Source organism: Chlamydotis macqueenii, chromosome 18 (assembly GCF_036417535.1).
Source record: "Chlamydotis macqueenii isolate bChlMac1 chromosome 18, bChlMac1.mat, whole genome shotgun sequence".
Lineage (NCBI taxonomy): Eukaryota > Metazoa > Chordata > Aves > Otidiformes > Otididae > Chlamydotis > Chlamydotis macqueenii.
The window spans coordinates 12,615,206-12,636,732 of NC_141573.1; the positions used below are offsets into that span (position 1 = coordinate 12,615,206).

General features: G+C 64.6%; 1 protein-coding gene across 2 annotated transcripts; it reads left to right on the plus strand.

Annotated features, from left to right (window-relative positions):
- Positions 1-2,605: 2,605 nt before the first annotated feature.
- Positions 2,606-21,449, plus strand: RHBDF2 (rhomboid 5 homolog 2). Of its 2 annotated transcripts, none has more exons than XM_086762600.1 (19): positions 2,606-2,704; positions 10,970-11,099; positions 12,209-12,358; positions 12,470-12,576; positions 13,139-13,331; positions 13,401-13,613; positions 14,186-14,314; positions 14,670-14,803; positions 15,066-15,272; positions 15,434-15,545; positions 15,884-15,958; positions 16,161-16,322; positions 16,473-16,573; positions 16,659-16,722; positions 16,867-16,961; positions 17,191-17,266; positions 18,792-18,892; positions 19,094-19,247; positions 19,841-21,449. In XM_086762600.1, exons 3-19 carry the CDS (start codon positions 12,233-12,235, stop codon positions 20,258-20,260), a joined length of 2,469 nt encoding a protein of 822 aa, XP_086618726.1. In that variant the 5' UTR covers positions 2,606-2,704; positions 10,970-11,099; positions 12,209-12,232; the 3' UTR covers positions 20,261-21,449. The 2 variants fall into 2 exon arrangements, with proteins under 2 accessions (XP_086618726.1, XP_086618728.1); XM_086762602.1 differs by lacking the exon at positions 2,606-2,704 and adding an exon at positions 7,856-8,294.
- The last annotated feature ends 78 nt before the right edge of the window (positions 21,450-21,527 follow it).

Genomic DNA, 21,527 nt, shown 5'->3' on the forward strand with positions numbered 1-21,527 from the left:
TTGTAGTAATAAATGAATAGTTTTCCCCAAGTCGAGTCTGTTTTGCCCGTGACGGTAACTTTAAGGATTTCTCCCTGTCTTTGTCTCAAACCTCGAGCCGTTTTTCCTTATATTTTCTCTCCCTGTTTTCTCGGAAGGTGGGGGGAGTGAGAGAGAGACTGCGTAGTCTGGTCCTGATCGGGGCTGAACTACGACAAGGACAAACCCCAGAGAGCCCGCAGCCGCCCCACTCCCTCAGCTCTGCTGCCATGGGGCTGGGCTCACGGCACATGTCACAGCCCCCTTGGCACCCAGGTGTGGGCACCATCATCCACGGGAGGAAGAACCGTGGCTGACCTCTTCCAAACTGCTGATGAGTGGTGTTCCTCAGGGGTCCGTGTTGGGCCTGGCCCCGTTCAACATCTTTGTCAGGACATGGACAGTGGGATAGAGTGCACCCTCAGCAAGTTCGCCGATGACACCAAGCTTCGTGGTGCCGTTGACACGCTGGAGGGGAGGGATGCCATCCAGAGGGATCTGGACAGGCTGGAGAGGTGGGCCCATGCCAGCCTCATGGAGCTCAACCAGGCCAAGTGCAAGGTCCTGCACCTGAGTCATGGCAATCCCAGGCACAAATCCAGGCTGGGCAGGGAATGGATGGAGAGCAGCCCTGAGGGGGAGGACTTGGGAGTGCTGGTGGACGAGAAGCTCAACATGAGCCAGCAATGCGCCCTTGTGCCCAGAAGGCCAACGGCATCCTGGGCTGCATCTCCAGCAGCGTGGCAGCAGTCGAGGGAGGGGATCCTGCCCCTCTGCTCCGCTCTGGTGAGACCCCACCTGCAGCGCTGCGTCCAGCTCTGGAGCCCCCAACATCAGGAGGACGGGGAGCTGTTGGAGAGGGTCCAGAGGAGGCCACGCAGATGATGGGAGGGCTGGAGCAGCTCTGCTGTGAGGCCAGGCTGAGAGAGCTGGGGCTGTTCAGCCTGGAGCAGAGGAGGCTCCGGGGAGACCTGAGAGCGGCTCCCAGTGCCCAAAGGGGGCTGCAGGGAAGGTGGGGAGAGACTCTTCAGCAGGGCCTGGTGTGACAGGACGAGGGACAATGGTTTTAAAATAGAGGGAGGGAGATTCAGACTGGACATTAGGATGAAATGTTTTACACTGAGGGTGGTGGGGCACTGGCCCAGGGTGCCCAGAGAGGCGGTGGATGCCCCATCCCTGGAAACATTCCAGGCCAGGTTGGCCGGGGCTCTGAGCAACCTGATGCGGTTGGAGATGTCCCTGCTCCTGGCAGGGGGTTGGACTGGGTGGGCTTTAACGCTCCCTTCCCACCCAAACCATTCTGTGATTCTATGAATCCAAGCTGTCCCTGAGCTGCACCCCAGGGATGGTTTTAGTGCAGCGGGCTTGCTTGAAGCGTCCCTGTGTGGGTAGGAAGGAAAAATTCAGTTTTGAGCAGGGAGTTTGGTCAGTTTTGGTCCTGGCTGCAAATTCAGGCCACGCTAGCGAGTTGCAGCTCAATAATTTATTTTGTGCCAAAATCCAGGGCATATTTTCCAGTATAAAAGCCTCAGCAACACAGCTGTGCCAAACCCTGCCTGCGCAGGTCCCTCCTCTGCCCCCCAGGCGAGCAGGCGTGGGTCCGAGGGGCTCAGCTCCGCCAGGCTCCGGCTCAGTCACCGCAGTGAACGTCACCAGGAGCAGCTCCGCGCCCGCTGCCCGCCGCCCGCTGCCGTAGCCTCGCCAGGCGTCACCGGGATGGGGCCCTACCCAGCGGGGCGCACCAGGCCGGCGATGCTCTCCGGGGTGTGCGGGCCCGCAGCACGCCCACCACGCTGCCTGGCACGCTGGGGTACCGCGGCTTGGAGGTGGGTTGGGGGGACACGCCTGGGGGTGCTGGTAGCGCCTGGCCCTAACAGAGACTGGTCCTAATGGTGACCGGTCCTAATAGAGACCAGTCCTAACAGATCCTGGTCCGAATAGTGCCCAGTCCTAATGGTGCCCGGACCTAATGGTGACCAGTCCTAATGGTGCCTGGTCCTAATGGTGACCAGGCCTAATAGCACCTGGTCCTAATAGTGACCAGTCCTAATAGAGACCAGTCCTAACAGATCCTGGTCCTAATAGTGCCCAGTCCTAATGGTGCCCGGACCTAATGGTGACCAGTCCTAATGGTGCCCAGTTCTAATGGTGAACAGTCCTAATAGTGACCAGGCCTAATAGTGCCCGGTCCTAATAGTGACCAGTCCTAATGGTAACCAGGCCTAATAGCACCCAGTCCTAATGGTGACCAGTCCTAATGGTGCCCGGTCCTAATGGTGACCAGTCCTAATGGTGCCCGGACCTAATGGTGACCAGTCCTAATGGTGCCCGGTCCTAATGGTGACCAGGCCTAATAGCGCCCGCCCCCAGCAGAGCCTGGTGCTGCCAGCGCCGGCCCGGGGAGCGCGGTGCCGGCGGTGCCCCGGGGAGGGGCCGGGGAGGCGGCAGGGGCTCAGCGGGACCCGCGGGACCACCCACGCGTGACGCCACGGGCGGGAGCGCTGCGGGGCGGGGCCCGGGCGGAGGCCCCGCCCCCAGCAGGGGCCCCGTGTGTTCCGCCCCCCTCGAGGCCCAGCCCCAGGAAGCCCCGCCCCCCAGGCCCCGCCCGGCCCAGGTGGAGGCGACGCGAGCGGCTACCGGTACCGGCCGGACCGGGGCCGGGAGCGGGGCTCGGGGCCGCGCCGAGGTGAGCGGGGCCAGGGCCGGGGCCGGGGGTGGGAGCGGGGCCGGGGCCGGGGGATCCCGGGGCGTCCCGGTGCCTCCGCGCCGCTGAGGTTTGGTGACCGGTCGCGTCCCGCCAGCTTCCTCCTCCGCCCCGCGCCGGCTTTGCCCGGCCCGCCCGGGGATACCGGCCTCGCCGGGGGTGGGCGCCTCCCCCTGGCCCCCGCGGGCCCCTTGCCGGGGCGGGAGCGGCGAGGGTCCTGCCCGGGCTGCGGCCGTGCCCCGCTCCCCTGGGGGGGGGGGGCTCTCGCCCCCTCTCCCTCCCTCTGCCCCCCTCTCCTCCCCTCCTCCTCCCCTCTTCCCCTCTCCCCTCTTCTTCCCCCCCCCACCTCTCCCCGAGGGAAGTGGCTGTGTCCCGGCGCAGTGACCCGGCCGTGCAGAGGGGAAGTGGCCCGGGCTGGGGAGGAAAGCCCTAACCTACTTTCTGGAGCTGATGGCCCGATAAACAAGCAGCGTGTGGGTTTTTTTGTTGTGTTGTGGGTTTTCCCCTTCCCAGGAGAGCGGGGCTGGCAGCACCCTTCGGAAGCGGCAGCGGCCTCGAAGCCACACGCGAGGGCGAGGATGCCCGGGCCCTGCCCGCGAGCGTCGTCCTCCCTTCCCACGCGCCGCGGCTGGGGCGTTGTTGGCGTTGTTGTTGTCGCCGGTTTGAGGTTTGGTGTGAAGGCTCTGGCGCGCTCGCACGTGCTGCTTGAAGTGGCGAGCGCTGCCGCCAGCCCTCTGTGAACAAACAAAGCCCTTGGAGAGCAGAAGGGTCGGGTCATCCTGCATCCGCGCCTGCATCCCGCAGGGAGCGGGGGGATGCCGGCTGGGGGTGTTTTCAGTCAGTTGGGTTTTTGCTGTCGGTCCCCAGAGGTTTTGGGGCGGAGGGGTGAGGCTGGGCTGTACCCTGGTCCTGCCCTGCCTTGCTGCCGGGCCAGTGGGACTGGGCAGAAGCCATCCCTCCGGACTTGCCCGCAGCCAGGTTGCGGCGCCAGCTCTCGCTCGGCTCCCCGTGCCCGCGTCCTGCAGGGGGAAAGGGACCTGAGGGGCTGCGTTGTCACCGCTGGGTCACTGCGGCAAGAGGAAGTGCCTGCCCTCTTCCCCCGTGGCCGTTGTGAGCGGGGAAATGCCTCCCGCCTTGGCTCACTGTGTTGCACCCCACGGACCAGCATCCATTGGCTCCTGCGTGTGTCCCAAGCGCGAAGTAACGGGGTGATCAGCACCTATCGCTGCTCGCTCATTTGGAGGGGGTCTCCTGCCTGTTCTGTTTCTGTTTGCCGGTGACCTGCTGGCCTCGGTGGCCTCCCCACTTCCCCAGGCAGGGGTTTCTTTGACATCGCTGCAGCTGCGCTGCGAGCCCCGGGGCGAGAAAGCGTAAACCACAGCGGGGGGAGTGGGGTTTGACACCGAAGCAGGTGTCCCGGTACAAATTCCGCGAGTTGGGGCCGAGCCCCGTGTCGCTCTCGCATGCACATGCAAGCGCCCGATGCGTTTCGTGCTGCCGGAGCGTGGCCGCGGATGCTGGCGGGAGGAACAATGGATGCCGGCATGTGCTGGGCGGGCCGCTGGGAGCTGGGGACGCGGAGCGCAGGGGTGTGAATCCGGTGGGTCATCTCTCCTGGGGGGAGCTCTGTTCCTCGGGATGCGCTGGGGGAGCTGGGGGATTCGGGCAGTTTTTGTGAGTTTTGCCGGTGCCGGGCTGGAAGACGAGCACGTGGCTGTGTTCTGGCTCCGCGTTTTGTCCTTTGATACCGCTCCTGTTTAACTCTTACAGGGAAGCTGAGGGATCCCCCAGCTGCATCCTTATTCCTTCCCTTGGTTTGTTGGTCTTGATCTGAAAACAGCCCTGAGGATGAGCTTGGGGTGAAAACAGCACTCGTCGTCAAAGAAAGTGGGGATGGGTGATGGAGAACCAGCCAGGGCAGGGGGGTGGGAGCACTGGTCCCGTGTCCTGAAGCATCCATGGCAGCGTGCCGCGTTCTGCGAGGAGGGGGATTCTCCTTCTCCCACTGTGCGGGAGCTGCCCGGCTGCCGTGGGGCTGGGGAGACGTTTCCACGTTTCCCACAGGGACTGGGAGCCCTGCAGGGACCTCAGCTCGGAGGAGCAAGCGTGGGCTTGACATGGGCAGGGCTCTGCACCAAAGGAGTCAACTGGTGAAGGCTAAAACCGAATTACTTCAATCCATACAGTCACTTCCCAGCTCCGGGTGAGCACTGAAAGCTGGACTTGTGCTTGGGAGTGTAGAAGCAACCCGTGGTGCTGGTGCCCTTTTTCTCACTTAATCACCATTTCTTAAAGAAAACCCAAAACAAAGACCAGTTGGTTGGTGGTCGCTGTCTTGATGAGACTGCCGCGCAGGACCCCTGTGTCCCCCTCATCCCTGGGGACCTGCGCTCGAGGGCTGGCATCGCGGGGTGCAGGGCAGGGGCAGCCCCAGAATAACTGCTGGGGGGACAGGGAGCAGCCTGCACCCCTTCTGGAAATCAAACATCTACGGGTTTCGCGTGTGAGAGCTTCGGGGGGCAGCGAGGGGTGGGAGGGCAGGGAGCCGTATCGTGCTGCAGTGCCTCAGTTTCCCCACTTGTGAAATGCCACAAATGAGTCAGAAAGCGTGAAGGTTTCCGCTGAATCCCACTGTGTATCGCCGCGAGGGGCGTTTGGGCAGCCCCCGGCGCAGGGCTCGCTGTTGTGGCCGGGCAGCGAGAGCGGGGAGCGTGAGTGCAAACTGGCACGCTCAACGCCCGCAGTGCCTGGGGCTGCAGCAGGGCACGGGGCACCCTGGGGTCTGCCTGCCAGGGGAGGAAGCCTGGGAGCGCCCGGTGATGCTCCTCGGCCTTTTCCCAAGCTGCTGGCGTGGCATCAGAGGGAGAAATTGGCCAGTGCTGGGGGGACACCATCTCCGTGCGGGATGTCCAGCCTTGCGGTGGCTCGCGTAGCCAGTCAGTCCTCGGCAGGATGCTCCTGCTCTCTGCTCCCATCCCAGGGGCTGCCGCGTGCCCGGCCATCCCGCAGAGCCATCCCTCCCATCCACAGGCACATTCTTGGGGTGCTGCAGCTCCCAGGGTGGTGGTCCCCTCCTTCCAGCAGCCTGTGGGGTTTCTTTAAACTGGTATTTTGCTTAAAAGTAATAATTCCTGATGTATCCCGGTGCCCGCCTTGGCACCATGGGGCTGCCCCCAGCCTTGTGGGGCTGCCTTCGCCCGCTGTGTGCCACGCGACAGCGTGTGCCGGGGATTTGGCGCGGTTATCCTCAGCAGCGCGAGAGCCTCGCCGGGACCAGCACCTTTTCCACGCTTGATGCTGTAACCAGGGCTGAGCTTACGCAGGTGGTGGCTTAACCCAGTCCGAGCGCTCCCGGGAAAGGCGTGGAGGCGGCTCCTCAAAAATCAGCGTCTCCAGCCCCTGCGGTGAGCTGTGCAGCTCCCCCAAGGGCATGGCGTCCCTGGGTGGGATGGCGGCAGGAGGAGGAGGATGGTGGGGGAGACCCCAGCAGCTCTTGGCAGGCGAGAGGGTGCAAAGTGCGTTGCTGGCACGGGTCCATGGCGATGCTGCGGTGGGGGGAGAGCATCACGCAGTTTCCATAGGCACCGGTGAGCGTAGGATCCCCCGCGCCGAGCCGGGACGAGCGGTTGCTGGTTGGGCTTTCTGGCCTCGTGGCAACGGGAGCGAAGGGGACAAGGCCGAGGAGTGGCCCACGTTTGGGTGCTGGTGCTTGGGAGGAGGGAAGGGTGGGCGCGGGAGCAGCCTCTGGCTTTGCTGCCCCCCGGGGTCACGGCCCCTTTGCAGGGGCGGGCTGGAGGGCAGCGAAATGGGGTGTCCGAGGGGCAGCCTGCTGCCAGCAGAGATGGCACCTTCATCTGCAGCACAAAGGGACGCCGCAAGGCCTTTGTCCCCTCTCGGGGAGCTGCCAGGGGAGGGAGGCTGCCCGTGTCCAGCCGGGCCTCCGCCTTTGCGTGGGGGCCGGCGGGGTGAGCGGCTGCGTTGCCTCGAAACGGCTGCATTGAGATAAGGAGCCTGTTCCTGGAAATCGGGAGCTTTAGCTGAGGGGGATCATCTGGGGGACCGTCCTGCCGCCAGCCCGGGGCCCGTGTCGAGCTTGGGATGAGCCGGAATTGTGCGTGGGGCCGAGCACAGCCTCCCGCTGTCACACCCCACAAGGCACGGGGATGCTTGGAGCTGACGGCGAGGGGACCCTCTGCAAATACGGGGCGCTTCTCCCCACCTGGTCCTGCTCCGCAGGCTCGGCGTGCTCCCAAACGGGCAACGGGCGACTGGGGAAGTCCGCGAGTCCAGCCTGAGCCCTTGCGCTGAGAGTTGCTGTCGGAATGTGCGTCTTGCAGAAGAACTGGAGGAAGAAATGTGTCCCCCCCATCCTGATCGTCCTCTCCCACCAAGAGTTTTCCTTCAAAGAGGGAAGTGAGAGTGGGCTCAGTGACGACCTGCGCCTGCAGGCAGGCTGCCCACCCTTTGCCTCAACAAAATAACGACCTGGGACCCCTCAGGCCCTTGCAGAAGGCGCAGCTGGGGTGGGAGCGCTCGCGCCGTCGTGCCCGTGCACCCTGTGTTTAAGCCAGGCTAAGGAGGAGTTGGAGCGGCTCTGAGTAATGACACAGCTCCTGGATAAAGCTGAGTTGGATCGATCCCGGTGCCTGGGGAATCTGCGGGGTGCCTGGAAAAGAGCTTTCCTGGGCCTGGAGCTGCCGGCGAGCAGCCCACCCCGCGTGCCCTCACCGGCGGAGCCGCCCTCGCTGCTGGCGGAGCCGTTCGCCCTTTGCTCTTCCCGAAGCCGTTGGGGTGACTCAAAGCCTCCGCGTGTGTCCCCGGCTCCACTGGGCTCCCGCATGGGGAAGGGGCCGGGGGTGCCCCTGTGCGGCCGCGGCCCCTCCGGCAGCACCCGTGGGAAGCAGAGTGGGTTGTGCGCTGCTGCCTGACTGGGGTGATTTTGCTGTGAGGGCGCGTGGGCTCCCGGGCTGGGGGTGCAGGGAGGCGTGGGGTGGGTGGGCAGCGGCACAGAGGAACCCTGGCTCAGGGGGGCTCGCACCCACCCCAGCGGGTTGGGAAGCCTTTGGGTGCTGGGAGTCGTTGCGCTGGTAAAAAATAACGAGAGTGGGAAAAATGCAGGATGCGAAAAATCTTCCGCCTGGCTCTTCCCACCCTCTCCCAGGCCTTGCAGGCCAATCCTGCCCTCTCCATGCGGATATTGGCCGCGTCACCCGCGACTGCCGGAGAGACCGGCACTGTGTACGCTGCCGGCGATGGAGCCCTTGGTGCGGCATGCAGCTGCCTGGCGCAATGGCGCGAGCGCCCGTGCTCCCTCCCTGCCGCCCCTTTATCAGCAGCACCCAGCGCGGCCCCCTCGGCCGCCACGCTCTATCTCTTCTGGTCGTTTTGCTTCCTCCCAGGGCGTGTCGCGCGCTCCGAGCTCGCCCGGGCTGAACAAACCCGCTGCGGTTGCCCAACGTCCTGCCCAGCGGAGAAAATGGGAGAGGATTTCCTAATGGCAGCGCGGGCGAGCTGCGTGGCGGCTGCCCATGCACCTCGGCCATCCAGTCCCGTTACGGCGGGGTCGGTGCGGGTGGGGAAAAGATGGAGTTGTCTTCTCTGTGGTGGAGGAAAAAAAAAAATCGGCCTGATGTTGTGGTGCCGGCCTGTGAAATGGTGGTGTGGGGGCTGGAGCGGGGGTTCGGCGCTGGGGGCGTGGGGGTGCACCAGGACGTGACGTCCCTCAGGGGTAGGACAGTACTCGCAGCGACTGACCGATCGCGTTCCCGGTCCGGGGCTCTTACAAACCGGAGCCTGTGAAGGCGGCTCCAGCCGTGAAAGAGGTCTCCACGCGCTTGTGGATCGCTTACGGCAGCGGCACGCTCTGCCTAACGGGCTCCTGGGTGCCAGCGTGGGCGATGGCTGCGGAGGCATTTCAGGGGCTCCGTGGCGTCGCTGACCCCTTCCTCGCTCCCCTGTGGAGGTGGAGGAGCAGGGGCTCCTCGTGCTCGGGGTGGTGGGTGCTCACGGGGACCCTCCCGACCCCGCACCCTGGGCTGGCTTGGCGGTGCTTTCTCCTCCTGGCTGAATCGCGCCAGCCAGATGCACTTGTGTTCCCGCGTTGGCAACACTGCCTTCGGGAGAACCATCCCAATCCTTCTCCAAGCATCTCTGCACCCCGTGTGCTGCACGCGTCCCCTTCCGACTAGGGCTGCTCTGCAGGGTTGTCTCCGGTGTCTTGTGCTTCCGTTGTGCTCAGCTGTCCCCAGCTCTGCGTGGCCTCGCTGATGGTCCCCTTGCGTTGTTCGGAGCATCCCGGCATATCCCGCGGTGACGCCTTGTACGAGTCACATCACTTTTTCCATCGCTTTCTTCCTTGGGCGTGCTTCCCCGGGTCAGCGTCGGTCATGATTCACCCTGGGGCTGGCGCTGCTGGGACCGGTCCTGCTCGCCCTCCCTGTGCCTCGCCTGCTGAGACACCTACACCTCCTCCCAGTCGCACCCCGGTGCCCCGCGTCCGCCTGCCGCCTTGGGAGGAGACGGGGGCTTCGCCCCGCTGCTGCTGGGGCATGGGCCGTGTCCCTCGCTGCTGGACATCAGGCTGTGGTGGGCGAGACAGCTTTGAGAGGAAGGTGGTGGTGGTGGGGATCTCTTCTTACTGACCAGACCAGGTTACCCCTTCCCGCTCCCCCACGGGTGGTGCCAGTGTCCCCAGTGCGATTTTTCTCTCTCCCTGGAGATATTTTCCATGCAGTGTTGCCCTGGAATGCCTCTTCCAGCTGGAACCACGGCTCCTACCAAGCTCGGGACGTCCCTGTGCGTGCTGAGACCCATCTCCATCACCCCCCTTGCTGCTGTCACCTGCTTTGTCCCCATGGCAGGGCGTTCACACAGCTGTCCCCCCGCCAGCTCAGCATGTCGCCTCTCACTTCCCCTTTTTGTCCCCAGAGCAGAGCCGCCACGTCCGCCCTGAGCGCACGGGGACCCGCAGCCACCAGCGCCGAGGGACAACGGGGCCGTGCCCGCTGCGGGTGACGTCGCTCTCCGTTCCGGGGCTGGGAGGGCGAAGGGGGCCCGCGGGGCTGAGCTCCCCGTGGGCTCGCCCTGGATGGAGGCGCCGACTCGCCCGTTCTCACGCCGAGCGCGCTGGGCGCAAGCGGTGCCAGCGCCGGAGAGCTCGGGTGCCAGCACCAAACACGTGGGGAGCTGGAAAACGCCTTCCCGGCACTGTCCCTGGGGGGTTTCTCCAACTGGAGTGGGGGAAAGCTTCTTGTGGGTCGGGATCCATGCTTTGGGGGGGCCGCTGCCCCCAGCCCGTGTGGGTGCGGCGAGTTTGGCCCTCGGGGGTGCTCCTCCCTCTCTCTCCGTGCCAAACATTGCGTTAACGCGCAGAGCCGTGAAAACTACTCCGGCTGCGCCGCGTGACCGGGACGGCAGGTGCCCGCCGCGTTGTGCCAGCTCCTCGGGATCTGCGTCACCTCGCCCGCGGCTCCGGGGAGGCCGGGTCCGTCCCTCCGCCTGCGCTGCTGGGGAGCTGCCGGGGAATGGGTCCTAGATTTTAAATGTGCTCCAGCCCTGCTTCACTGGGAAGCACGGAGATCCTCGCCGAGGGCTGCCTGGGCTGTGATGGGAGCGGTGAGGGATGGGATTTCAGGCCAGAGATGTGAGAGCGGGGCCGTGCAAGAGCACTGTGTCCTCCTGCACTGCTGAACGACGCGGCTTGGCTCCAGGTTCTGTGCTCCTGGCTGCTGCCAGACCCTGCCACTGAGAGCCCTTCCCCGGGCAGAGGAGGACAGGGGTGTCCCGGGGCTCGCTCCAACCCCGGCCTGTTCCCATCGCCAGCTCTCTGGAGCAGCTGGTGTCTCGAGCTCATTGCTGGCTGCCAGGCAGGAAAACAAACGGCGTCTCCAGCTCACCAGTGGGACGGAAAGTTTTGCTTGCCGGGGCTGGGCTGCCTGGCCGGCGTTCCCCCGGCTGTTAAATATCTTCACGGGTGCCTCACTTCCCGAGAGCTTCGCCTGGCAGCGGCGGGCGAAAACTCCCTGCTCGCCCCACGCAGTTCCCCCACCACGGAGCAAGGCGCATCGCTGCGAACAGCGGCCTTTGCTTCTCCTGCCGCCCAGTGCTGGCGGCTGGTCCGTGTCCCCGGGGTCCAGCTGTGGGCGGCCCTGTCCCCAGGGCCCGGGAGCGGTGAGCTCGGCTGGGCTGCTCCTGCAGCGTTCTGCTTTCCCACGCGTGATTTTTCATCACAGCCTCTCTCCCCATCAGGTGAGACAGGAGGAGTTCAGCCGTGTCACGGGGCTCCCGAGTGTGAAGGACAGAGGAGGAGGAAGAGGAAGGCTGCCGCGGGTGTTTGCCGTCCAGACGCGCTGTGCAGGATCCCTGCCACTCTTATGAGGTAGGGAGACGCTGGTGGGACCGGCACTGGCTGAGCCCCCGGGAGAAATTTGGTGGGTGGTTGCTCGGGTGTCCCCACACGCGTGTCCCCAGTGTCTCACCCCGTCCCTGCCTGGTGGCACCCCGCCAGCCCAGCGCCCGTTTGAAGCTGTGCGGAGGCGCGCAGGAACGGCCGGCTGTCCCCTAGCCCGGGAGCGGGCCAAGGGCAGCAACGCCTTCTAGTGCCACCGGCTGTGGGCTCCCGTGTCCCTGGGGAGCTGCTCTGGGACTCCTGCATCCCCAAGGAACTGGTCCCAGGGGACCCCACGCTCCTAAAGCCAGGCTTTGTTTGTGGGAGGGTCGCACTCGGGACTGGGAGTGCTGGAGGAGCTACGAAAGTGCCCTCGTGCCCACCTCCTGCTCAGGCACGTGCTGCCAAGGGGGTCCCTGTTGCAGAGGGGGTTGGGGGCATCTGGATCGCCCAGCTGACTGCTTGAGCACCCATACCCCGTGAGAGTGCGTCTGGGGTGCCTGCTCCCCCCAGGGTGCTCTGCCGTCCCCCTCGGGTGGGGAGAGCCAGCTCCCACTCCCCTGGGGAGCAGATCCCTGGGGATGCCGGTCCTCATGGCACGGGGATGCTGGCACGTGGCCGGGAGGATACGGAGAGGCCGGAGGGGACCATGCCTCCCTTCAAGAGCCCCTGAGGCTCCTGATACGATCTGGGACTTGCTGCCTTGTGCTGGGGTGGAATTACCTTTCCTGTGAGGTCCTGCCCGGTAGAGCCAGGCTGCAGGGACCCCTGGGAGGGATCACTTGAGGAATTAACGACCTCTCGGCCGTTAAGCTTCCCCCTCCTGGTACACTGCGCTGGGGAGAGCTCAGTCTCCCAGCCTGGTATGTGCATGTGCGTGCTGGAGGGCACCATCCTGCAGCTTCCCTCCCACGGGGCACCCTGACACGCGATAGGTCCCGGCCCCATGGCTGGAGGTGGCACAGGCTGCCCCAGCCCCTCTCACTGCAGAGGAGCCGTACCCCACGTGGGGGCTGTGACGCAGCTGGGAATGTGAAGAATTTACTGAGCTCCTGGCGGGATGTTTCTTCCCATCTCGCTGACTCCTTGCACCCTCCCAGCCTACCGACCACCGTCAGCCCAAGATGTCAGCCAGCGACAAGAACGGGGGCAGCCGCTCCAGCAGCAGCCGCCTGCAGAGCAAGAAGCCTCCCAACCTCTCCATCATCATCCCACCCCGGGAGGCGGAGGACAACGGCGCACGCAAGGAGGTGAGCGACGGGGAGCTGCATCCTTCCCACGCTGGGCTTGGGGGGCTGCCGTCCCCGGGGTGGGAGGACCCTCGTGCCATCCCGTCCCTAATGCCCTGCTCTGCCTTCCAGCCCTTCAAAGTCCCCATCTACCGAAAGAGCAAGAGCCTGCAGGAGCCCCGCTCGGAGCGGCAGCCCGGCTTCCGCCGGCAGACTTCACTGTCCCAGAGCATCCGCAAGTGAGGGCCGGGGAGCGGTGGCGTGAAGGCAGGGCAGGCTCCGGCAGCGGCGGAGTCACCAGTGGGCTCCCTTGGTCCCCGTCAGGGTGTTGTGGCTGCGGGTACCAGCAGAGAACTCAGGATGGGGATGGAGAGCGGTGGCTCAGAAGGAAATGCCTTGGAGGGTTTTGTGTGGCTCTGCGTTGACTCGCTGGTGCCTGCCCGGGGATAGTCCTGTAGCAGAATTGTTTGGTGCCAATTCACAGCGTTGTTTTGTACAATGGGGAAACCTCTCAGCCCCGTTTACGTAGGACCTTCGCAAACACCCTGAGCTGCACGTCCGCTGCAGCCCAGAGCAAGGTGCAGGTCTTGATGGAGTTTCCTCTCTAGAGAGACCCGAAGGCCGGTGACCCCTCTCCAGCATCTCTTCCCCAACCCATAGCCAGGTCAAAACTTGCTCTGCTGCGGGCTGAGCTGGGACACCCCGACCCCAATCGCCTGCCGGAGGGGATGCCCGGGTGGGATGGCGGTACCTGGGGTGGGGGTACCAGCTGGGTGACAAGCATACCCATCGTCTGTCCAGGGGCACGGCGCAATGGTTTGGCGTCAGCGGCGACTGGGAGGGGAAGCGGCAGCAGTGGCAACGCAAGAGCTTGCAGCACTGCAGCATGAGGTACGGCAAGCTGAAGCCTGCCTACCGCGACATGGAGCTGCCCAGCCAGGAGGTGCCCTCCTTCCAAGGCACCGAGTCGCCCAAGCCCGCCAAGATGCCCAAGGTAGAGCTCGGGGTGGGGGTCTGGCTCCCAGCCTGGCTCTCCCAGCACCAACACCTCTTCCTCTTCCAGATTGTGGACCCGCTGGCCAGGGGCCGTCCCTTCCGCCATCCCGATGAGACCGACCGTCCCCACACGCCCCACCACGTCCTGCCCCCACTCACCCCTGGCGTCGTCTCCTTGGCATCCTTCAACAGCATCCGCTCCGGCTACGGCCGCCTGCCACGCAGGAAGAGGGAGTCCGTCGCCCACATGAGCTTCAAGGCGGCCGCAGCACTCCTCCGCGTAAGGAGCTGGGGAAGGGTCATTGTCTTGCTGATCCAGGTTCCAGCTCTAAACCTCGCCTGTCATCTTTATTTCTTGGCTTTTTGCTTTGCGCAGAGATTGCTGGCTCTCCAGGGTGGGTTTCAGTGGGGAGGATGGTGGTTTTTAACCTGAGCTCTGCTTACAAAGAGAAAGTTTGGTGCAAACTGGACCTCCAAAGCGGGTCTTGCACAGCATCCCTAGAAAAAAGCAGCTCCTGGATTTCCCTGCCGAGGAGCCAGGAAGCGTCTCTGATGGGATTCTAGTCTCTGGAGAGCGCTGGACGAGCCTCGGGGTCGTGTTTGTGGTAGCGAGACCAGACGAGGCTTTCGGGGTTCACTCGTGCTGACTAACACAGCCCTGGTCCAGCGCTGGCTCTTGGGAGCTAAAGGCAGCATCTGCTGCCAGCTCCTGCTGCCCGCCCTTCACATGCGGCCGGTTGGGATTTAACGCTCGCCACTCGGCTTTGGGGAGGGAGGCTGCGAGAAATCCTCAGTGCTGCAAAAACTGGGGGGGTTCTGGTTTCTTACCCCCATTTGCTTCCCCTGCCAAAGGGACGCTCTGTCCTGGAGCCGCTGGCTCCCAAGCAGAGGAGCAACAAGAGGAGTTTCATGTACCCCAGCTTCATGGACGACGACGTGGGGGACGCTGCCGATACCCTCGACTCATCCTTCTTCAGCAAGGCAAGCACCGTTCCACGCCGGCTGCCGGAGCGCGGAGGGGTCCCGGTGTCCCTGCGCGGGCTCTGATGGGGACCCCCGTGTCGGTGCTTTGCCCTGCCCAGGAGCAGGGGCGTTGGTGGCCACTGTGCCTGGCGCTGCAGAGCCCTGGTCTTGGTGACGCTCCTCAGGGCGGGCAGGGAGCGACGCCGCCGTTGTGGGCATGTTTCATGCTCTGCTAACAGGGTGTTGGTGGGGATCCCCTCTCCCCAGGCTCCTGGGCCAGGAGGAGCCGGGCTGCCCTGGTGATGGGCACGCTCGGTCAGGGGGAGGTTTCTCGCCCATCGCGCACGTCCGACGCACCTCTGTCCCCTTGCAGATGGACATGCACGATGAGACGTACTCCATGCCCGACGATGTCTTCGAGTCGCCGCCTCTATCAGCCACGTATTTACGCATGCACGCCGTGGGGGAGGACGCCAGGGTGTCCCCCGAGGTGGAGCAGCCCACCTTGTGAGTACCAGCCCTTGGCGCGTGCTGCCCCCGAGGCCGCCCTGGCCCCCTGCTGCAGTCAGGACGATGTCCCCAGCCATCCCTGCCGTGGGGCACCGGGCCCTTCCAGCACGCTCCCAGGAGGGTGAAGCCAAGAGGTGCCCCTACCCCAGGCGTCCTCTGGCCTGCCCCAGCTCTGGGATGCAGTCGTGGGGTGGCACCTGGGGGATTTCTCAGCTGACCCAGTTTCCGCAGGCGTGATGGGTTTCTTCTCTCTCTGCAGGCGGGAGGGTGTCCGGCTCGCTTCGGCCAGTGCCGGCCCGGCTCCCCGGCGAGGCAGGCGCATCGCTTCCAAGGTGAAGCACTTTGCCTTCGACCGCAAGAAACGCTACTACGGGCTGGGGGTGGTGGGGAAGTGGCTGAACAGGACATACCGCCGCAGCCTGAGCAGCATCGTGCAGTCGCAGCTGGAGATCACCGACAGCCACCGGTGAGGGGCGACCGGCGGGACGGCGCTGGGCACCACGCTCCCCGGCTGTAACTCAGATGGGTGTCCCCCTCGATGTCTGGGGATCAAGACTCAGGGGACTGCGGCGTCCTGGTGCCTAACCATCCTTGAGCTGCTCCAGTTTCGGGCCCTTTCCTCCGCAGGCCGTATTTCACGTACTGGATCACCTTTGTCCACATCCTCATCACCTTGCTGGTCATCGGCACCTACGGCATCGCGCCCATCGGCTTCGCCCAGCACGTGACGATAGAGTTAGTAAGTTTAAGAGCTACTGGCTCAAGCTGTCCCCTCCTGGCTCTCTAGTGACATGTCTGGCTCTGAAATGGCAACCAGCTAGCGGCCGAGGAAAGCAAGGCCGGTGTCCGGGGGGTGCTTTGGGGGCGCTGGAGCGGGGATCCTCCCGCTGGGGTTAACCCTGGGAACCTGCAGCCGGCTGCATTGCTCCCCCAGCACCCGGGCTGGAGAGAAGAGCAGGCATCCATCTTCTTGGGGGGACCTTCCTCAGCCCCCCGTGAGCAGAGGGAGGAGGGGGCTGCACCCAATTGGCCCCCTCAGCGGGACCTGACCCTGAGGACCTGACCCTGGCTCTGCAGGTGCTGAGGAACAAGGGCGTCTACGAGAGCGTCAAGTACATCCAGCAGGAAAACTTCTGGATCGGGCCCAGTTCGGTAAGGGCTCTGTGGGACCACCGCCCCCCGCCCCGAGGCCCTGCCTTTCACCAGCCTCTGCTCCCCCTGCCCTGAGCCAAGGGGGGGTCCCTGCGGTGCTCATTTCTCTGAGGGGAGAGCTCAACCCCTCATCCCAGCCCACTGCCCCGGTGCCTCCATCCCTCTGGGACCTGCAGCCCCTGGCCTGGCATCTCCCTCCCAGATCGACCTGATCCACCTGGGAGCCAAGTTCTCCCCCTGCATCCGGAAAGATCAGCAAGTGCAGAGGCTCATCCAGCGTGAGCGGGACCAGGAGCGTGGCTCCGGCTGCTGCGTCCAGAATGACAAATCGGGCTGCATCCAGACCCTGCCGCAGGACTGCTCGGTGCGTGCCGCCGTGGGCACCGGGAAGTGCTGGGGATCCCTGGGGAAAGGGAGGAAACCATCTCTGCCCTGCACGGCACCAGGGCAGGGCGTGTGCGGGGTGAGAGCACTGCGTTCGCTGCCGCATCCTCAGTCTCTTTGTCCTCTCCAGGAGACACTGGCCACCTTCATCAAGTGGCCAGGCGTCAACGCGCCGGCCCTGGGCTCGGGTGAGAAGCGGACGTCGGGGGCCGTGTGTCACCAGGACCCCAGGTAGGAGAGAGGGGAGAGGCGTCGCGGGGGGAGGGATGTGCTGTGGTGGGACCCGTCCTGACCCCCACCCACCTCCTCCTGCCAGGACGTGCGAGGAGCCAGCGTCCAACCCACCCCACGTGTGGCCAGATGACATCACCAAGTGGCCGGTAAGAGCCTGGTGCCACCGTAAGCTGGGTGACAACACGGTGGCAGCTCCATGGGAGGTGCGGTGGGCAACGAGCTGGGCAGGGGGCTGCAGGGAGGGCCTGGGGCCGGACCCTGATCACGGCTCCTCACCCTCCTGCTTCTAGATCTGCACCTATGAGACCAAAACCAACCACACAGGCTTCGCGCACATGGACTGCCAGATCAAGGGCAGGCCCTGCTGCATCGGCACCAAGGGCAGGTGGGTCACGGCGCTGGGGCACCGGCCCGGGCTCAGCTCCCCGCCCTGCCCTGCTGCCTGTTGTTGCCCCATTAGTGCCCTGTGCCTGGGGGAGAGGGAGGTTACGGAGCCTTGGTGGGGTGGGAAGGGCCATGGCGGCAGGACCGGCTGCCGGGAGCAGAGGGGGATGCTCAGGGGAACGGGGAATGAGCCCTGCCCCGAGCGAGCCCGCTGCCCGCCCTCTGCCCAGCTGCGAGATCACGACGCGGGAGTACTGCGAGTTCATGCACGGCTACTTCCACGAGGAGGCAACGCTCTGCTCGCAGGTGAGCGGGGCGCGGGCGTGGGGCGTGAAGCCGGCAGCCAGCTCGCGCGTTGCTGTGCTGATGCCAAAGGGCTCTATGGTGTGAGCGGTGTGTCGATGTTCAGCCCCGCTCAGGACCAAGCTACGCAGTCTCTTGCTCACTCTCTCCACCTTCCAAGAGAATGGGGGAGAGATAATACAAGAAAAAAGGCTCGAGGTTTGAGATAAGGATGGGGAGAGATCATTCAAATTATTGTTACAGGCAAAACAGACTCCACTTGGGGAAAACTATTTGTTTATTATTATTAATAAAACCAAAGCAGGATAATAAGGAAGAGAACAAAAACAACTTTCCCCCACCCCTCCTTCCTCCTGGGCTTAACTTTATGTTCAATTATCTCCACCTCCTTCTCCTGCCGAGCAGCACGGTGGGAAGAGAGAATGGGGGTTACAGTCAGTCCATCACACATCGCTTTACACCGCTGCTTCCTCCTCAGGGGAAGAACTCCCCACATTCCTCCCCTGCCCCGGCGTGGGGGTCCTCCCCGGGCTGCAGGGGGATCTCTGCTCCTCCGTGGGCTCCCCGGGCTGCAGGGGGATCTCTGCTCCTCCGTGGGCTCCCCGGGCTGCAGGGAGATCTCTGCTCCTCCGTGGGCTCCCCGGGCTGCAGGGGCACAGCCGGCCTCACCATGGGCTGCACCACGGGCTGCAGGGGAATTCTGGCCGGGAGCAGCATTACTGCTCCCCCTCCTTCTGCACTGACCCTGGGGTCTGCAGCCGTTCCTCTCACAGAAATCCTTCACAACAGGCTGGCAGACGCCTCTCAGGGTCTCTTCACATCTCATCTCCTCTCCACTTCTCTCAGCCGGGCCGGGCCGAGTCGGGCCCAGTTGGCCCCTGGCAGGAGGCCAGAGGGTGAGGGGTGCAAGGCCCACGAGGCTCGCGCCTCCCCCTCTCTGCCCCCGCTCAGCTGCTTCTTCCTCTTCTTTTTATTTTCCCCTTCTTAAATACGGTGTTGCAGAGATGTTATCAGTGTCACCAATCTGCTCGGCCTTGGCCAGCAGCGGGCCTGCCCTAGGCCCAGCCGAGTCCCCTGGACAAAGGGGAAACAACTTCCAGCAGCTCCTTTCAGAAGCCGCCACCGTAGCCCCCCCTCACTGAACAAAGCCACCCCCGGCGCAACGCAAAGTGCAGGCACTTTCCCATCTCTCAGCTGGACTCGTGCCGCTGTGTGCCCGCCTTGCTGGTGCGGGGCAGCAGGAACGGCAGGGCTTGCGCCAGCCTCAGCCGGGCCGCACCGCACCGCTGTCCCTGGGAAAGGCACAACCTGGGCAGGAAACCGGCCCTTCGGCGTCTCCTGGGGCGCTGGGACGCTCGGTCGCTCCCCCCAGCAGCTGGGCAGCGCCGGTGCCCCACGCCACCCAGGGTCCCCCCACAACTGACGTGTGGCATCACTGGCCACGTGTCCCGGTGACGCGTCCTTGGCTGCCTGCGGCTCTGGGGTGCGGGCCGAGCCCCCGTCACCCCAGCCCCTCCCGCCTTTGCAGGTGCACTGCCTGGACGAGGTCTGCGGCCTCCTGCCCTTCCTCAACCCCGAGGTCCCCGACCAGTTCTACCGCCTGTGGCTGTCCCTGTTCCTGCACGCCGGGTGAGCAGGGGCCCCGGGGGGTACTGGGGACCGGAGTCTGCGTTGGGATGGGCTGTGACCCCCGACGGGTTGGGAGAGAGGGCGGGAGGACGCCCCCAGACCACAGTGACGTACACCATCGGTGGAGGGTGTTCTGTAAGGTTGGGTGGGCAGGGGCTTTGGCAGGGCAGGGCTCTCTAACGCGGGGTCTCTTCCCCCCAGCATCATCCACTGCCTGGTGTCGGTGACCTTTCAGATGACGGTGCTGAGGGACCTGGAGAAGCTGGCAGGCTGGCATCGCATCTCCATCATTTTCATCCTCAGCGGCATCACGGGCAATCTGGCCAGTGCCATCTTCCTGCCGTACCGGGCGGAGGTGAGGGCTGGGGGGGCTCTGCCCGCATCACCCCGAGCCCAGCCAGCTCCCCAGGGACCACAGGGTGCCCCTCCCCGTCCCCGCAGCACAGGGCGCTCAGCCCCTGGCAGGTGTTGCTGTGGGGGGTGGGAGGCTGGTGACCCCATGGCCAGGGGAGGAGGGGGGTCTCTGCGCCACGTGTGGGGCTCGCACATGCCGCGCGGGTCATGCGTCACCGCGTGTCGCTGTGCGTGCGGGGTCCCTGGGCAGGCAGATGGCTAATCTGCTGGCAGCGGAACCCTGCCAGGCTTTAAATGAGATCACGCCGAGCACCCTAATCCCGGGATGGGGCCGGGGGGGCTGTGGCCTGGGAGGGGGTGATGCCACCTGGCTGCTGAGTCACCGAAAGTGCCGACTGCTGAAGCAGTGCCCACGTGCTCCCCTCTTCTTCCTCCCGTGCCCGCCCCTGAGCCCTGCACTGGTGGGGCACAGCCCCTGGAGGACTGCAGGAGCCAAATGCATTTTGCAAGGAGAGGAGACACACCCTGGGGACACGGGGACATGTCTGGGGTGACGTACGCAGGGTCCAGCCGTGACCTCCCCTGTTCCCACAGGTGGGCCCTGCTGGGTCCCAGTTTGGCTTGCTGGCCTGCCTCTTCGTGGAGCTCTTCCAGAGCTGGCAAGTGCTGGAGAAACCTTGGAAAGCCTTCTTCAACCTCTTCAGCATCGTCCTCTTCCTCTTTATCTGCGGCCTCTTGCCGTGGATCGATAACATCGCTCACCTCTTCGGCTTCCTCAGCGGCCTCCTCCTCTCCTTCGCCTTCCTGCCCTACATCACCTTCGGCACGGTGGACAAGTACCGCAAGCGAGCCATGATCCTCGTCTCCTTGGTGGTCTTCGTGGGGCTCTTCGCCTCGCTGGTGGTCTGGCTCTACGTCTACCCCGTGAACTGGCGCTGGGTGGAGTATCTCACCTGCCTGCCCTTCACCAGCAAGTTCTGCGAGAAGTACGAGCTGGAGCAGGTCCTGCACTGACCCCGCCGGCGGGGACGGGGCTGGGAGAGGCGCTGGCGGTGACTCTTTCCGTGGGGTGGGTCCTCACCAGCCCCCGGGAGACGGTGGCTGCTCCAGAACGGGGCAGGCAGGCTTCATCCCGGGGCTGGTGGCTTTGGGCTCGCCCCTGGCAAACGCTGGGGATGCAGTGGGGAGTGCCCCTGCCTTGCACCCCTTTGGGGCTTTTTATTGGTGCTGAAAAGCCATAACAGGTTTGGGGACCAACCCAGGACCCCAGCTTATGCCTGCGTGGGGAGAGGGCTGAGGGAAGCGCGGTTTCAGTGCGTCCGCAGCTGGGCTGGGCTCGCGGCCCAGGGCTGCCGCTGCTGCGCTCTCCTGCCTGCGCCCCTGCCTGCCCCGGGCCCCGTCCCGCCTCAGTGCCCCTGGGCGCTGCAGCTCATACTGTGAACACGACCCCCTTTTCTGCAGGGGCACTCTTGGTGTTTATCCACAGCTCTTCAGCCTGGGGGTTCCCCCACTTTGGGCTCTCGGGGCCCTGCCGTGGCTCTGGGTGTTCAGAGCTGAGCCTCGAAGGTGTTTTTCAGTCCCGCTCTCGCTTCTGAGAGGCCCTGGAAGGAGGTTTGTGCTTTCCCCCCTGGGCTCCTCACTGGATGGAGCGGAAGGACTCGGGGCGGGGGAGCTTCTTTTCCCCTTATTTCAGGGAAATTCCCTTTTTGGAAGCAGAGAAGCAGCACGTACCGTGTTTGTGGTGCCGTGCTGGGGGGCAGGCGTGAAGAACACCCTGGGGGGTTTGTGTGCCTGCTTGTGAAGCCCACGGACCCCTCGGGAACCGTCGGTGCTCCCACCTTTCACTGCTGCCTCAGTCCCCGCTGTTGTCCCTTTCTCTTTTTCCAAGCGTAAGAGACCCAGGCAGCCCTCCCCCCTCAGCTGGCGCTGGACAGATGGAGGGGTGCCAGCCAGGGCCCACCCCAAGGTGCAGATCCCCCAGGCGAGGTGTCCTGGGATGAGAGGGAGCTCGGCTCCCCCTGCCCACAGCTGCTTTCCAGGTGGCACCTGCATCCCGAGCCACTTTCCAGCCCCATCCATCCTTCCGGTCGCTGCTCCAGCCAAAGACAGACACTTCACCTCTTTTGTCTCTTTTTGATACTTTTTTTAAAAAGCTGTGGGTTTTTTTCCCCCCTTAATAAATTTCTACCTGTATTTAACGAGACACGCAAGGCCTCCGCTCCCATCCCGCCTGTGGGGACGTGGCGCTTTCAGGGGGTTCTGCTTGTTTGGGCGATGGTCA

Excerpts from the sequence above, each read along its gene's own strand:
- RHBDF2 (XM_086762600.1), top strand. The coding sequence starts at position 12,233 with ATGTCAGCCAGCGACAAGAACGGGGGCAGCCGCTCCAGCAGCAGCCGC. Across the intron at positions 14,804-15,065 it reads GAGGTGGAGCAGCCCACCTT|GCGGGAGGGTGTCCGGCTCG; the intron begins GTGAGTACCAGC and ends CTCTCTCTGCAG. Across the intron at positions 16,962-17,190 it reads TGCATCGGCACCAAGGGCAG|CTGCGAGATCACGACGCGGG; the intron begins GTGGGTCACGGC and ends CCCTCTGCCCAG.